The sequence below is a fragment of the Mesoplodon bidens genome (genome assembly GCF_964165515.1).
Source record: "Mesoplodon bidens genome assembly, chromosome: 18".
NCBI lineage: Eukaryota > Metazoa > Chordata > Mammalia > Artiodactyla > Ziphiidae > Mesoplodon > Mesoplodon bidens.
In genome coordinates this window covers 51,166,392-51,183,713 of record NC_138175.1, presented here as the reverse complement: position 1 = coordinate 51,183,713, position 17,322 = coordinate 51,166,392, and the positions used below count along the sequence as shown (strand labels likewise).

At 55.7% G+C, this 17,322-nt stretch overlaps 1 protein-coding gene across 3 annotated transcripts in view; it reads right to left on the bottom strand.

Annotated features, from left to right (window-relative positions):
- MARK4 (microtubule affinity regulating kinase 4) overlaps positions 1-14,857 on the bottom strand; it is a 30,349-nt gene extending 15,492 nt beyond the window's left edge. Inside the window, exons 1-8 of one of the 3 annotated variants that reach the window (XM_081215854.1) lie at positions 14,509-14,857; positions 9,774-9,974; positions 7,320-7,373; positions 7,182-7,230; positions 6,378-6,443; positions 6,228-6,298; positions 4,958-5,014; positions 2,415-2,651 (exon numbers count right to left, since the gene is read on the bottom strand). In XM_081215854.1, the coding sequence (XP_081071980.1) occupies positions 2,415-2,651; positions 4,958-5,014; positions 6,228-6,298; positions 6,378-6,443; positions 7,182-7,230; positions 7,320-7,373; positions 9,774-9,974; positions 14,509-14,559 (786 nt within the window). In that variant the 5' untranslated portion in view covers positions 14,560-14,857. The remainder of the gene's footprint in view (positions 1-2,414; positions 2,652-4,957; positions 5,015-6,227; positions 6,299-6,377; positions 6,444-7,181; positions 7,231-7,319; positions 7,374-9,773; positions 9,975-14,508) is intronic. The other 2 variants (XM_081215852.1, XM_081215853.1) reach the window with 2 other exon arrangements.
- Positions 14,858-17,322: the final 2,465 nt, after the last annotated feature.

The window sequence follows — 17,322 nt, the reverse complement described above, 5'->3', positions numbered from 1 at the left end:
ATGGAGGGTAGGGTGAATGCGGGAAGGGGTCTCTTGGGGTGGAGCCCTCTGCCAGGGCCTGGGCTGGGAGCTCCCTCCGGGGGCCTTCTCCTAAAAGGGCTGGAGGAGGCCTGTGCCTGGGGAGCCTGCAGATCATCACAGCCTGAAGGGTCGTGAATATTTCATAGTAATGAGGATCGCTTTCAGACCGCTCACCCGGTGCTGGGCAGCGTTCTCAGTGCTTTACACATATGACATCTGTGTTCACAAGGATGCTGTGAAGCAGGGTTAGGACGCCCCGTTTTCCAGACGAGGAAACTGAGGCCCAGAGAGGTTAAGTCACTTGCTCTGGGACTGTGCAGCCAGAAAGTGGCAGGGCCAGGGTTCAAAGCCAGGCAGTCAAGCCCCGGAGCCTGTGCTGTGTAACCACCACTCCACACCGCCTCTGTCACGTGATGCTGAGAAGTAGCCGTCAGGCCACTGACACCACCACCAGGGCAGCTCCCAGCGTGACATCCTGGGCAGATGCCAAGTCCCTGTGAAGGGCTTCACACACCCAGTCTGGCTGTAACTGTCCCCATCTTTCAGGTGGGGAAACAGAGGTTCAGAAAGGGACTTGTTCAATGTCACTCAGCAAGGAAATGACAGAGCAGGGATCTGCCCCCAGCTGCCTGTCTCCTTCACCCAGCAAGGCTTGGGGTGCCTGGCGGGGAAACTGGGACAACAGGAGGTGACAAGGGCCTGGGGCAGGTGAGAGGCAGGTCTGGCCCTTTGGAAAGTTCTCTTGGCTTCATGCTTGGGGCTCAGAAAGATTATTCTGTGATCTCAGCAAGTCCTCGAATCGCTGCTGTGAGGTTGGTACCCTAGGGTCCTCACTGAACAGAGGTGGAGACTGAGGCTCGGCGGAGTTGGCTGCTTGGCCAATGCCACTGTGACGAAGGGGTCCCCTTCCTCATCACTCAGGGCTCTGCTGGCCTGCCCTCGGCAATGACCTCCCTGATCCCCTGATGGCGCCTCACGGCCACATCAAGCAGCCTGAGCACTCCCGCTGAGGAATTCCCACCCGAAATGCACCACCTGGATCCAAGCGTGAGGACACACTGTGCAGCCCGGACTGAGGAAGGTGCTTTCTGCAAGACGACTGGCCTGAACTCATCACTGCCATGCCATGGAAGACAAAGAATGGTGGAGGGACTGTTCCAGATGAAAGGAGACTAGAGACAGGACAACAGAACGCCATGAGGGCGCCTGAGCGGATGTTGGAGCAGAAGACACGGTTGCCAAGAATATTCTCGGGGTGACGGATGCCACCTGAGCATGGGCCGTGGGTTAGAGCCAGGAACACATCAGCGCTGGATTTCGTGAGCGTGATCGTGGATGGGGAAAGGCCGCGTCTCATGACATCCCTGCTGTATGCAGCCTTTAGGGATGAAGGGACATTGTGTCTGCAACTGATTCCCATGTGTTCCATCAGTAACGGTGATGACAGCGGTACCACGAGCTTATACAGACACTCACGTGGCACATGTGGCCGCAGGCAACCGGAGCATCTCCTGAAAGGTACACACCTGTCCCCTGTTCTAGGCTGACAACTTCTCTGTTGACTGGCAATGTTTCAGAATAAAAAGTTCAAAGGGAAAAAAAAAATCCGCCCCAACACTACAACTCACCCCACGCTTCCCACCCCCTTCCACAGAACTGGCCAGCATCTAGCGTGCTATATATTTTGCTTATTATTTTATTTTCTGCCTGGCTCTGCTGCAAGAATGTCAGTCCATGAGAGCAGGATTTTCTGTTTGTTTGTTTAAGTGCACCCTTCAACGGCTTTCAGTATATTCACCGCGTTGTCGCAACCATCACCAGAATCCGTTTTAGAACATGGGCATCACCCCCAGAAGAAACTCTGTAGCCCAACTCCCCCTCCTCCCTAGTCTTAGGCAACCACTGATCTGCCTTCTGTCTCTGTGGCTTTGCCTATTCTGGACACTTCATAGAGGGGGACCCCACAGCAGGTGGTCTTTTGTGACCAGCTTTTCCCACTTAGCGTGTTTTCAAGGATTGCCTGGGGAGCAGCATGGATGAAGGCAGGGGTTTCTGTCTCTTTTGCTCACCCTGTGTCAGCAAAACTTAAAACAGAGCCTGACCCGTGGACGGGAAGCAATAACTACGTACTGAGTGAATGAGTGAGTGAGTGGGATTTGAACCCAAGCCTGCGGACGGCCACGCCCACACACTGAACCCCAACACAGCCTGGTCCACTTGGGCTGGCCGTGCGGCTGTGGGGACCTGGGTCCTCCCTGACCCCCGTCATGCCCTGTGACCTCGGCCCCACCCCTCCAGCCCTCTGCAGAGGAGGTGCTTGAGGGCCCGACCGTGAGGGCCAGAGAGACCCTCCCCGCGGGAGTCGCAGCCCCCGTGCCAGCCCCGCCCAGCACCTTGAGGTTGTGGCCGTCGAAGGGCAGGGAGCCGCTGACGAGGGTGTACAGGATGACGCCGAGGCTCCAGATGTCCACCTCCGGCCCGTCGTATTTCTTGCCCTGGAACAGCTCCGGGGCGGCGTACGGGGGGCTCCCACAGAACGTGTCCAGCTTCGAGCCCAGCGTGAACTCGTTGCTGAAGCCGAAGTCGGCGATCTTGATGTTGGCCTCGGCGTCCAGCAAGAGGTTCTCGGCCTGCGAGGCAAGGAGAGGGCAGAGGGTGGACGTGTGCGGCGCCAGAGCCAGCGGGCCTGGTCTGACTGTGGCCCTGCCCCTTATTCCCTGTGTGACCTTGGGCAGTGACTTTACCTCTCTGGGCCTAGTTTCCTCATCCACAAGATGGGGATAAACACAGTCCCCACCTCACAGGGACGTTTGAGAATTAAGTGAATTATTCCGTGACAAGTCCTCGAACCATATTTCATGCCGAGTAAGCGCTATATAACATTAGCTCTATTATCCAGTGTGGCCTGCAGAGCCGGAGGTCCTCAGGCAACCTCCTGCCCTTTGCAGAGCCTCAGTTCACCCACCAGAAAAAAAATGAGGACGGATCACTCAAGACTTACAAAAATGAAAACAATCATTTTATATAATATTTATTGTGCACCTACTATGCGCCAGGCTTTTAGACTATCATTTTTAAGAGTGGCTACATACAGTGGGGTTAAAGTACAGATTCCGGAAGACTCCTAGCTTCAAATCCCAGCTCCACCACTCACTCACTGTGTGACTCTGGGTGGATTACCGGCTCTCTCTGTGCCTCAGTTTCTGATGTGTAAACCGAAGGGTCATTATAGCACCTGCCTCATGGGCAGATGCAGGGTTAAGTGGAAAGTGCTTACCACAGCACATGGGACAGAGTCAGCACTCAAGAAATACTTTGTACTGTTATAAGGTTTTGTCTATTTTTGGTGGCACGTGTTTGTTATTTGCCATTTCGTGGGGGAGGGAACTGAGGCTCAGGGAGGCCACCTCATGCCCACAGCACAGAAGTGGCAGAGTTGGAATCCAAAAGAGGCCTGCCATCTCCACAGCCCGCACGTGGAAGGAGCCTCCGGCATCCCGCCTCTTCCAGCTTGTTGACTACAAATTGATGCGTGAACCCACCCTTCAGACTTGCTGCCCGAGCCTCGCCCCTCCCAACCACCGCGCTTCCCTAGCCCAGCATCTCGGGCTTCCTCCCGGTCTCCCTACTTCCTGGTGTATTTCAGTACCAGCCTTCCCCACCTCTGGCCCAACGAAGGGATAGAACCCACACAGACACACACTCCAGAGGGATCCTCCCCAAACCTCCATCTACTGGCATCTCTGTCTTGCTCAGTGGTGACACTCCCCCTCGTGGCATTTGAGGCTCCGCAGTTCAGCCCCAACCTCACTTCTGGGTTGGTCCCCGTGGTTGGTCCACCTGGAGACTGTATCCCCAAATCCCCTTTCAGCCACTTCCAGGACCTTCCACCAGGGAGCGTGCCTCCTCCAGGTTGTTCACCATGGATTCCACCCCCCACCCCCACCCCGCAGAAGCCTCCAAGGTGCCTCCTCAGGGGGTTGTGTGGGGACATCGGGGCAGTACAGAGAGAGGGAGTGCTTCAAAACGTCTACAGCAATTTGACAGTGGAATTTTATGTTTTTTAAATCTATTAATAATCATCTTAAAAATCGGGCTTGTATTTTGCACATCTTTTACTTTTCCTTTCATTTTTATTATACTTTACCGAAGTACCTGTCCACAGTGGATTGGGCATTGAAAATACTCAAACAAACCTGGTCCTTTGCTACAGAAACCTTGAGAAGCACTTCCTTAAGTACTTAGACCAGGGCCTGGGACACAGTAGATGCTCAAGAAATCACGGTGAAGACAACAGACAGCTTGATTCGCACCAGACAAACGCTTCTCTCGCTGGTCTAGGACGGGAAGTCCTGAGACAGGAGGTTCTCTCTGGGTGGGGCTGTGGAGCAGGGGCCCTGGGACAAGGAGTTGCCCCTGTTCAGCTCGGCCAGGCAATGGGGGTAGGGCGGGGGGGGGAGGCCCTGCTGAGTCCCTTCCCCGAGGGGCACTAGCCCTCCCAAAGGTCCTTCTCAAGTTCAGTGATGCCTGTGATTCTAAGACCCTGGAGGCTGTGTGACTCTGGGGCTCTAAGATCTCAATTCTTGAAGTTTCCTGAATATTCTTTAGTCTCCCGGAGGCTCTGGGAGTGACTAAGTCTTTATTGCATTCCAGTGACCTTGTCCGGGACCGCATGTAATAGTCTGAGGCTGTTCCGGGGACACTTTGTTTCTTTTCCCTTTGTTCCCTCCTCCTGTCCCCATCCCCCACCTGCTCCCCCATCAGCTGGCCTTGTTTTTGCCACAAAAGCTTGGGAAAAGGTCAAGGGGCTCTGGATGCTGAGGGAGGAGCACGAAGACAAAAGGAAGGAGAACATGGTGGAGGGTGCAGGGCACCCCAGGCGATGGGGCGGTGCTGGGGACAAGCAGGGGTCTGTGGGCTGAGCTGGGAGGCTCACCTTCAGGTCCCTGTGGACAATGTTCTTCTGATGACAGTAGTGCACGGCCGATACAATCTGGAGGCGAGGGGAGGGGGGGGGTCAGTTACTGACGGCTCCCAAACCCCTCGGCCTCCCTCAGAGACCCATGAACCCGCCCCTCAACTGAGCTCTGGACTCCAGGCCTCCCCAAGCACAGGTTGTGATGCTGGTGCCATTCCCCACCCCCCAATTCGGCCACAGCAGGAAATGATGTGGGACCTGCACAGACACACACCTCCACCCGGACACCCGGACATCCTCGTACCCAGACATCGGGACACCCTCCCAGCACGGACATCAGCACCAAGACAAGAGGACTGGCCCCTCCTGACTTTCACACCAAGAAACACGCGTGAGAACATCGCACAGCCATAGACAGACACGTGGCCCCACATTCCAGGGCTTGAGCCCCGCACACCCAGTACAGCTGCGTCCAGCAGCTGGACAGTCCCGGACCAACACCCTTGCTCAGATCTCTTCACCCACCAAACCCTCACACCTGAAGGCCCTCTCACCCATCTGGGCACCCTCCCTGCCACACGCTTGGACATTCACACACCTTCTTATCCACCTGGACATCCTTGCACCATATACTCTCTTGCTCACCAACCTATGTGCCCACACCTGGGCATCCTCCCTGCCACACATCTGAAACAACAAGCACCTTGTTACGTCTGAAACATCTGTAACACATCTGAACATCTGTAACACATCTGAAACACATCTGCCACACATCTGAAACCACAAGCACCTTACCCACACACCTGGGCACCCACATCTGCGTGCCCTCTTACCCACAAACTTAAGATACCCACACTTGGGCCCCCCTCACCCATACACCCCAGCTGCCATATGCACTTTTACCCACACAGCTACACACCTACATACCTGGGCACCCACACTCCTACACTCACACACCTCAGCACCCTGGCACCTGTGTGCCCTCTCAGGCACACTCATATACGGGGCACACCTTCATACCCACACATCTGACACTGGCACACCTGGGCACTCTCATGCCTGACCCTCTTGCCCACCCACCTGGGTACCTGCATTCCCTCCATCTAGGTATCCTCACACCTGGGCATCTGCATGCCCACAGCCACCCAGCTCTCCACCTTCACCCCCACCCTGCCGTAAGGCACGCCCCCAGGTCCTTGGACAGCCCAGACCCACACCCAGCAATCAGACCCTCGTGCCCAGGGACTGGGGCTCCCCTCCCAGCCCCACCCGCAGCTGTGACCCCAACCTGTCGGAACTTGGCTCGAGCTTCCTTCTCCTTCATGCGGCCGTGTGACACGAGGTAGTCAAACACTTCTCCTGCAGGGCAGAGGCCGAGCGGGGTCAGGGCAGGGCACAGGGGGCGCAGAGAGAAGGGCGGGGAGGGGAGGAGCCTCACCAGCACTTGCATATTCCATCACCAGGTACAGCGTCTTCTCTGTCTCGATCACCTCGAAGAGCTTCACTGCAATGGCCAGGGGATAGGGGCGGGGAGTTACAAGAGAAGAGACCCCTCACCCTCCACCAGCACTTGGTAACTGCGCATGTGCTGACCCTAACACCCCTGACTCAAGAACACTCGATGGCTCCCTGCCGACGGCAAGCTTTTCCAAACTCCCTGGCCCCACTTCACCACCTTCCCACTTTCTCACAAGAATGTCAGCTCTATGAGGCCAGGGGTTTGTACCTGTTTTCTTTACCGCTGTGCCCCAGAGTCTGGCACACAAGCAGCCCACTCAATAAGTATTCACCGAGTATATATAAACAAATGGATGAATAAAGGCTACGGCCACATTCAGGCCAGGCTAAATCCTGCTTCTTTTGTAAAGACCCCACTCTCTCCACACTGCCTAATGATAATGACAATGACAATGGATGCTGCTGATGACAATAATCAGACCAGCTCCCACAGCTTAGCTCCGAACTAAGTGTTCTGCATGCATGACCTTACCCAAGCCTCGCAATGACCTTGAAGTAAGCCCTCTTATCACCACCCCACCCCACCCCCCGCTCCAGAGGAGGAAACTGAGGCTCAGAGAGGTTGAGTGACCCACCCAAGGTCACACAGCCAGGGAGCAGGGATACTGCTACGAAAAAACAGGTCTTTCTAATTACTGTAACGGCCAGTTCTCTCCTCCCCCGACTCTCTTTTCCCAAGTTCCCTGGTTGGTATCCACCGAGCCCACTCCCTTCCCCTCCTCACCGATGTTGGGGTGGTTTAGGCCCTTCATGATACGGACTTCTCGGAACAGCTGGAAGAAAGAGAAAGATGAGGGTGGGCCATTTCGAGGACCCTCTTCCCAACCGTGCCCCTGCCCTGCTCCCTCTCCCTGGGCCTCACCTTCTGCAGGCTGCTGGGGTTCAGCTGGGTTTTATCGATGATCTTGATGGCGACCTGGAGACGGAAGAAAGGGGGGAAAGGTCTAGGTACCACAGGCCCTCGAGCCAGGAAAGGTTCCCCCAACCCAGATCACCCTAGGATACCCTTCCTTTGTCCCTTTCCAGAGACAGCTCTCAATCTGGGCCATTCTTAGTGGATGTGGGCTCTGAGCCTCATGACCTTTGCACATGCTGTTCTTACCATGTCCAGTGCTACCCTTACTTCTGCAGGGAAACATATCCCCTATACCACCATGGGGCCTGGGTGGGGCGGCTCCAAGGGCCTGTGTGAGTGAGTGTGAGGGTGACTGAGACCTGGAGGGGGCCCCTCTGGGAGGGCATCTCAGACCATTCACCCATCAACATCTTTGTTTTGAAGGCACAAACCGTGGGACAAGAAATAATAACCAGACCTCACATCTACTGAGCAGTCACACGGGCCAGGCCCTGGTCTATGCGCTTTACAAATGAGAACTCTCTTAATCTTCACAACAGCCCTATGAGATTATCCTCATTTTACAAATGGGGAAACCGAGGCACAGAGCTGTTCAGTCACTTGGCCAAGGTTACTTGGCTGGTAAGTTTGTGGGCTGGGATTTGAACTTATGCAGCCTTACAGTCAACCTCTTTTTTTTCTTTTTTTTTTTTGCGGTACGCGGGCCTCTCACTGTTGTGGCCTCTCCCGTTGTGGAGCACAGGCTCCGGATGCGCAGGCTCAGCGGCCATGGCTCACGGGCCCAGCCGCTCCGTGGCATGTGGGATCTTCCCGGACCGGGGCACGAACCTGTGTCCCCTGCATCGGCAGGCAGACTCTCAACCACTGCGCCACCAGGGAAGCCCCCAGTCAACCTCTGTAAACACTTAAAATCTGTAGATAGCTCTGAAAGAGCTTTGAGGTAGTCATCATGGGGGAAAAATCAGAACGTTACTGAATCCTCTTTGTACTTATCCTGAAGTTTAGTTAAGTTTTTATTTTGAATTTCAAACTGGGGTACAGCACTACAAAAGTCGTAATCCAGCTTAGGTCTTTAGTTTTCCCAAAGGGTTTTGGGGTCACCCCCCCAATCACCCCAGATCCACTGGATTACAGAACTCTTCCCTCAGGAGGCTCTGTTCTTTTAGAAAACCCTGGAATCATGTTCAAGACCACAGGAGAGGAACAATGTGCTCTTTGTGGGGGAAGAGGGTCCCTTAGCTTTCTTCATATTTTCACAAATGAGTTTTTAATCTTGTCAAGCACTTTTTACGCCAGTATTGAGATGATCATATGGTTTCTGCCCTTGAATCTGTGAATGTGGCGAAGTACATGAATAAATTGTCAATTTGAAAAGAACTGTGCATTCCTCGGATAAACCCAGCTTTGTCACCACACAGCTTTCTTTAATTGATCTGTCAGGTTCTTTTTGCTAATATTTTGTTTAAGATTTTTGGACCTACATTCACATGTAAGACGGGCCCACAATTTTATGCCTTATCTGGCTTTGTTGTCACCAAAGAGCACATAAAATGTGTCTGGCAGTGGAACCTCTTTCTTTAGTCTCTGGAGATATTAGCATAAAAATGAAATGTTTGGTACAATTTGCCCATAAAACCACTGGGGCCTGGTGACTTTTGTATGTGTGGCACAGACAGCGTGAGGGCAGGATGAATTGCTCCAGTTACTTTCTCTAAAATTGAAAGAGGTGCAGAGGGGTCATAAACCCACCCACCATCTTTTTTTTCCCCATTAAGTGTGAGTTAGATGCGTCCTCTCCCTTTCTGCAATAATGTTGCCATACTCAGTACCTATACCCATCCTGGAAGGCCAAGTGGGGAGAGTGAGACTGTGGAGACATGAATAAATCTCTTGTGTTCTCAATCAAGATCACTGGAAGATTTGGTGGGACTGAAGTCCACCATTAAAACAGGGAGGTGGGGCTTCCCTGGTGGCGCAGTGGTTGAGGGTCCGCCTGCCGATGCAGGGGACACGGGTTCGCACCCCGGTCTGGGAGGATCCCACATGCCGCGGAGCGGCTGGGCCCGTGAGCCATGTCCGCTGAGCCTGCGTGTCCGGAGCCTCCGCAACGGGAGAGGCGGCAGCGGTGAGAGGCCCGCGTACGGCAAAAAAAACAAAACAAAACAAAACAAAACAGGGAGGTGGCCTAGGTTTAGATACAAAAACCATATGAATTCTTAGAAACACTACACATGGCTTGCCTGTGATCTGAGACAGCCCAACAATTTCAGGGATGCCTGAAATTGGCTCCCTTTTCCTACTTGAGTTGTTCTGGCAAAATGTGAGATGTTCTATTGTGAGAGTGAGACTTACATGTGGTCACAAAGCAAAGTGAGGGCCAAGCCTGACCTCTCCCTACCTCCCACCACGTGCCAGGGCTGCAGGATTCTGCCCCGAGCCCCGCCCTCTCCCCTCACTCACCTCCCGGCCCGTAAGGATGTGGCGGGCCAGCTTGACTTTGGCAAAGTTGCCCTTCCCGATGGTCCTCAGCAGGCGGTAGTTGCCTACATGGGGCTGCTCTTCGGGACAGGAGGCGATGGAATTCCGGCAGCGGGCACCCAGGGAGCGGCTGGACCAGGACGGTCCCTTGTCCGAGGAACGGCCAATGCCCAGGGTGCCATGCTGGGCGGGGGAGACGGAGCATGAGAGGTGAGCAGCGCCCATCCAATCCACCTGTGTGCTGGGGCGGTTAACTCCAGCCATGGCCCCTGGTCCCCTCGTGGCGCTTTTCAAACCCACGCCAGAGAGAAGGCTTTGGGTCCCCCATCTTTCTCTGCGAAAAGACACCTCCGAGAACAAAGATGCTGGGGCTCCCCCAACTCTGCAGCACCTGGGACCCCAGATATCAGGTCTCTTCTTCACCCCTCCCTGCAATCAGTCTACCCACCCCCCCAACTTCCTTTTCTAATTACTAGAACCTTCATCGGCTCCGAGATATCGTGTTCTAATGCTGCGGCCCTCAACCCCCATCAACGCCGACTCAGCCTGGACTCCACCCTCTACCCCAACCCTCACTGCTTCCAACATTCCACCCGATCCATCAGTGTCCCCATCCAGCCCCCCAATTCTATGGCAAGCACATATTTCAACACCTGACTTCCAGTTTACTGCCTACAATGCTTTCTTCTGATCCTTACTGCCCCAAATTCTACTCCAAACACTCTAACCAACCGTCTTTCATTTCGCCCTGACACTGTAGCCCCACATTGTCAACCTTCCTTCTGTGGGAAACTTTGTTGCATCCTCGCTGGGGTGGGCATGGGGCGGCACCGCCCTGTGAATCCATCGGCGCCCTCACCCGCTGACTCCCACGCTACACCACGCTCTGTCCCCGACGTTGTGTTCCTGCCATCCTGTCCCTCCTGGGCCTCTCTCCCCCGCAGGTCACCTGCCTGCTCCGGGCTATCCTGTCCTGATTGTGAGCCCCAGGGACTGTGCCTCCCTTTTAGCGCTGGGGCCCAAGGTGTGGGTGACAGAGGCCCCAGCCAAGACGGCTCTGCTCAGACCCTGGGCTGTCCCTGCACCCTTCCCAAGGCTGGGGGTGGGACACAGGAGGACACAGGGAGCTGAGGAAGACAGAAGGCCAGGTAGGCAACGAAGAGGAGGAACCGGGCTGCTCCTTGCAGGGATCTGCCGGGCCACTTAACAGTGATGAGGATCACCATTTAATGAGCACTGGCCATTAAGGCACCATCATTCCCATTTTATAGGTAGGGAAACTGAGGCTCAGAGATGGGACCTGAACCCAGACAGTTTACCCCAGAGTTGATGTCTTCACTGCTGCTGTGCCACACTGTCTCACACTCCTGTCATTTTTATTAAGTAAGCTTTACTATTGGCCAAATCCTGGGCATTAAAGCACCTCATCTGCATTTAATTCCTACAGTAGCCCAACGAGGGTGGCACCTGTATCCCCATATTCCAGAGGTGAAACTGAGGCTTGCAGCTGAGACGGTGCCTTGTCAAGGTCACACAGTTCATTCATAAGAAGCAGAAAGGTAATGCTCCCCACAAGGGGCAGAAAGACAGCCGCCACTGCTGGAGCCCTAACCACATGCCTGCTGCCTACTGTGCCCTCACCTGACTTCCAAGGTGGGACCAATTGTGATCCGCACTCTCCACATGGGGACCCTAAGGCTGAGGGCAGGGTAAGTACCTTGCCCAAGGTCACAGGGCAGATGGAGCAGAGTGCCTAGGATTCGAACCTGGGTCTGCTGACTCCTGAGCCCCCAGCTCTTTCCCACATCCCCCACCGGGCTGCTCACAACCCCAGGCCTCCTTCCCGGGGAGGGCAGGAAGGGAGTTGGAGATCCTGGCAGATAAGACCTCTGATTCTCACCCAGATAAGGGCTTGGAGAAGAATCCCCAGCAGGTGGTACAAGGGGAGCCAACTGGGGCTGGGGTGGCACCCCACTGAAGGCAGTGTGGCCGAGGGACCCCTGCAAGGGGCAGCTGGGGCAGTGGGTGACAAGGCCCTCAGGGGCCGGGGGCGGGAGCTAAAATTGGCCGGCACCACCAGCTGGCCTGGCTCCCTCCCGCCGGCTGGTGCCCCAACCCTGGGTCTGTTGCTAGGGAACCTCCAGAGAGGCTGGGTGGTGGGGGGCCTGGAACTTGGGGTGGGGGAGCATGACCCCACATGGCTGTCATCATGGTAACCAGGTGGCAGAGGAGGGGGCTATGACCTCAGATTCCAGACGGAGACAGGTGACCCTCTGCCAGGACTGACAAGCAGGTCTTACAGACTGGAGCTGGGAGGAGAGGGGAGAATTAGCCCTCCTGAAGTCCCCATGATGCACAAATCTGAACAATAAGGGGAGGAGGAAGTGCTCGTACAAGCCCTGTTTTCCGGATGAGGAAACTGAGGCTCAGAGAGGGGAGGTAACCTGCCTGAGGTCACACAGCTAGGGAGGGACAGAAACTAGAGTTGAACTTACGCTTCTCTGAAAAATCAAAGTCATAACAACAACAATAATAAAAATAGCAGCTCCAATAGGCCTGGCCCCGTGCATCTTGCTCCCATAATCTCTTTGGCTCCTTATAACGTCCCTAACAGGGAGGTGCTACCATCAACCCCATTTAGAGGTGAAGAAACTGAGGCTCTGAGCAGGGAGTGGGTCTTCAAGCTCACATAACAACTAATGACAGCCCTGGGTTGAGGATCCATGACCGTCTGACTCATATCCACAGTCACAATAGCAGTGAACGTGTGTGGAGTGCATCCTACGTGTCAGGCTTTGCCCCTATCATCTCGACTAACCCTCTGAGGGACTCAAGCCATCACCCCATTTTGCAGGGCAGGAAACAGGCTCAGAAGGCGAGAGCCGGTTGCCTGAGGCCACAGTGCAAAGTGGCTGGCGGAAGCAGCACTGGAACCCAGGCCTGTGGGCTCCCTGTCACTTTCTGGAGTGACTGGGGTGGGGTGGGGGAGAGGTGGGTTTCTCATCGAAGACTCCAAATCAGAGTCTGGCCCACAGGATGATGGGTCGTGATGGCAGGGGTGGTGGTGATGGGGGATCTCTACGAGGCAGGGTCCTACAAGATGAAAGGACAGAGACAAATCTCTCTGGTGGGGATCTGGGGTGAGGGTGGCTGAGGATTGGCAGGGACCTGGCAGAAGGCCTGGAAAGGGACGAAGACTCCAGCTGGGGAGGAGTCTGGCATCGGTTGGTGGGAGGGTCTTTTGAAGCAGTGAGAATAACCAGAAATCAGGGAAATGGTGGGGGGGGGGGTCCTCTCTGGGATTGTTCCTGGCTGTGGTGTAGGGACAGGGCGGTCTGGGAATAGTGGGAAGGGTCCAAGCCATGGAACAATGGAAGTGAGGAGCCAAGGATACCTGAGCCAGGGGCCTGGGTCTTGAGGAAACTCCTAGAAGTCAAAGAAAGGGGTTTCTAGGAGCACTCCTTGGAACCAGAGAAAAGTCCAGGGGCCTGAAATCCTGAGGAAGGGGCTTCCCGGGCAAGGGGCAGATCCAAGGAATAAAGGCTGAGCCTTGTGGGGGTCGAGAGGCCTAGGAACTTGGGGAGAAAGCTCCCAGCGGACAGACCCCAAGAGAAGAGGGCTTAGAGCCAGGGCAAGACCAGAGGCTTCAAATCCAGGAGTTTTCTGGAAGAAGGATCTGGGGCCAGGCCTTGTGAGCTGGGGAAGGACTGTGAGGCTGAGGAGGGGGTTCCCCTGGGAGGCCAGACCCCTGGCAAGGAAGGGGGAGGCCCTGGGCAGCGGAAGGGACGGGGGCCTGGAGATCTAAGGGATGAGGTAGTATCCTGTGAGGAGGGGCCTGGCCTAGGAGCAGGGTCAAGGGGTTGGGGGCTTGGAGAGGGGGCTTGCCTGAAGTGGAGAAGTTGATACAGGGAGGATGAGGCCTGGAGGCAGACTGGTTCAGGGCCTAGAAATCCGAGACTGAGCTGGGGGCCTGGAAGTTGGAGGCCAAGGCTTCCTGGGAGAGGAAGAGACCAGAGAGGGTCTGGGGGGGTCTGGGGGGACTGGAGATGCTGGGAATCCAGGGACAGGGCTGCTTGGAAGATGGGGACCAGGCCTGGAAGTGGAGAGACCTTGAACAAGGTAGAAAGGACCCTCGGCCCAGGAAAGGTGGAACCGGCTTCCTGTGAGGGGGTGCCCACGGGAGCCGGGAGGATCCCGGAGGGCCAGAAAGCTGGGAATGAGAGGACGGGGGATCCTGGGGAGCCCGGCACCCAGATCCAGACGGGGAAGGCCAGAGGCAGAGGCAGGACTGGGCCAGGCCTTCCTGGGAGAGGGCCGGGGCTGGGCCTTAGGGTCAAGAGCCCGGCAAATCTGGGAGGGGGTCAGTTGTCGGATGCGGGAGGCCTGGAGGGGAAGGGGTTTAAGAACCCGCTGGAGAAGGGAGGGGCTCCTGCAAGGCAGGGGAGGGGGCTTCCTGGAGGGAAGAGACCCGAGCGGAAGCGGTCTGCAGAGGGACAAGACAGGGGTCCCGCGAGAGGGGCGCCCCCAGGGGTCGGGCTGGGCTGAGGAGTGGGGGAGGGTCGAGAGGCCTGGAAGTCCGGGCGGGGGTCGGTGGGTGGCGAGCCAGGCCGGGCCGGGGAAATAAGGGTAGGGGCTCGCGCGGCGAGGGACACAGCAGGGCGAGGGGTCCGGCGGCCGGACCCAGCCGGGGCTCCCCAAGGGGCCGGGCCCCACTCACCGTGTCCGAGTTCCGATCGTTGCCCGGGGCCAGAGCCGTCCGCGAAGACATTTTCTCCGGGTCTCGGGGGACTGGGCGGCCGGGTCGGTGGGGGGGGGGTGGGGGTCCCGGGGTCCCCTCTCTTCCCCTCCCCCCCCGCCGGCCTGGGGACGCGAGCTCAAAAGCTGGGCGCCGTGGACACCCGGGTTCGCGCCGTGGGAGAGGGGGCAGGGTGGGGCAGGGAAGGGGATGCCGAGGGTCCTAGTGGCCCCGCACAGCGGGGGCCCGGGGCGCCATGGGGGCGGCGGGCAGGCGGGCGGGCGGGGGCCGGGGAGGGGGCGCGGAGCCGGCCCGGGCGGCGGCGGAGGGAGGCGGTGGAGGGGCCGGGGAGGAAGGGACGTCAGGGGGAGGGGCGGGCAGGGCGGGGCCGCCAAAACCCCGCCCCCTGCCGCCGGCACTTAAAGGCGCAGGCCGGGGCCGGGTGGGGGCTCTTGGGGGCAGAGGCAGGTCTGGGCGTGTTGAAGGGAAGCGTGTTCTCACCAGAGAGTAGAGACTCACCGGAAGAGAAGAAAGAGAAACGCCAAGGCACAGCGCCAGCGACGCAGAGAAAGATACTGAGAGACGCAGAGATAGAGAAGCTCAAAAAGAGAGAGACAGAGACACAGAGATAGACAGAGGTGGGGAGAAACACAGAGACACAAAGAGATGAAAAGACAGCCAAAGGACGGAGAGACCAAAAGACAGAGAAAGGCAGAAAGAGGGAGAAACGTAGGGAAAGAGAGACACATACAAAGAGACAGAGTGAGAGATACAGAGACACAGAGAGCGACAGGGACTGACAGACCCACGCACGGAGACAGAGGGAGAGACAGAGATGCAGAGACCCGTGAAGAGAATGGAGACAGGACTGACAGAAGCCCTCAGAGGCAAGAACCACGCAGGCAGCGCTGTCCACATTCTCCCTCCCAGCCCCCCTCTCCCCAGTCCAGGAAGCTCTGGGGACCGAGGGCTAAGGATGCTGGGGGGATGGTTATGGGCGGAGCCACTGAGGAAGGGTGACCTACCTCTCTAGCAATGCTGCCTCCCACCTCCCAGAAAACTCCAGACCCCAAGGTTGTAGGTTGCAGTCTCCTCTCTTCTGCACCCCAGCTGGGGTCCCAGGACTCACACTGTCCAGCTCTGTGACTCAGGGCAGGCACTTGCTCTTTCTGGGCCTCAGTTTCACAGTCTATAAAGTGAGGGGGAGGATCTGCATGTTGCTTTCGTAGCGGGGCTGAGGTAGGTGCAGAGGAACTCAGTGCAGGTATTCTCCTGATGGGCAAACTGAGACCAGAGCGGTCAAGGGCGTTGCTGACATCACACAGTGCCCTGGGAACTACGCATTCCCTCTAGCTCAGGGTGGGATGAAAGAAAAGAGGGGCATTGTCCTGGCCTGGGAATCACACAGCCGTTGCATGGGACCTATGCCCTGCCCCTGTCTGTTTGAACATCTTCCTGAGCCTCAGTTTCCCTTTCTAAAAAATGGGTGTGACAATAACAGCAGTGTGCTGGAGCCAGCTCAAGCAAGCTGGTTTTTGAAGTCTCAGAGATTTTGGAACTGGTTTTTAAACAGCCATTATTAAAAATTAAATTATGCACACATACAATTAAATAAATTATATTTAAAACAAAGATAATAAATACTCATCACATCCTCATTATTTTACATTTTACTCCTATGCGTGATCCTGAGGTTATTTACATCTATTGTATTCACATAGTGAAACTGCTACGTAAGGGGTGACTGCACATCTCTTCCTCCCGAAACGCTTTCAGTGATGTCATCCTGGTAGCATGAAATTAGCCATGGTGGAATATTTACACCATGGAAATTGGCAAGTGCTACAAAGCAAGGCTTTCCACCCTCATTCCCCAGAGAGCTGGTTGTTACACATTTACCAGTATATCACTGGTTGATACTATCAGCTACATCGACTCACAGAGGCTTCCTCTGTCCAGGCTCTGAGCACTTTATCCTTTCGGCCACACTATGAGTTTGGACCATCCTTATCACTCCCCACTTACAGAGGAAAAACAGCATGCTGAAGGTCACACAGCTGGTGAGCAGCAGGGCTGAGATTTGAACACAAGTTTCGCCAAACTCCAGAACGTGGGCTCTTAACCACTACGGTCCCCCATCCCTGGATGGTAATAGCAGCAAAGTCTGTCTGCAACAAATTAATGAGACTATGTAAGTAAAGTGCTTCACGTGGGAACAGATTAGAATTTCTTAAATGGGTGATATTATTGTTCAGCAAATGGAGCCTGAGGAGTCTCAGGGAAGGTGGGAGGCAGAGACGGAGGAGTGCAGGATGTTGTTCTAGAAGCTCTGGGATCTCAAGGGTTCTGCGGGATGAGGGGTGGGGTCTTGGGGATAGGGGGCTGAATCAGCCCAATCCCATCCCAGCTCTAGCGCTGAGAGCTGCAGTTCTCCGATACACCACACGGGGGCAGAAGATCACCTTCCTATATACGTTTGCCCACCACACTGCGGGGTGCACACCGGCTCCCCAGTTCCCAGTATTATCCCCACCCTATTTCCCAGATAGGGAGACTGAGGCTTAAAGAGGGGAGGCTATGACATGGATGAGCCTTAAAAAATTGTGCTTAGCAAAAGAAGCATACAAAAGACCACTTATTGTATGATTCCGTTTATATGAAATATCCAGAATAGGGAAATCCTTAGTGACAGAAAGTAGATTCAGGGTTGCCAAGGGCTGCGGGAGAGAGAGGAGTGGGGAACGACTGCTAACGGGTTACAAGGATTTCTTTCTGGTGACAATGTTCTGGAATTAG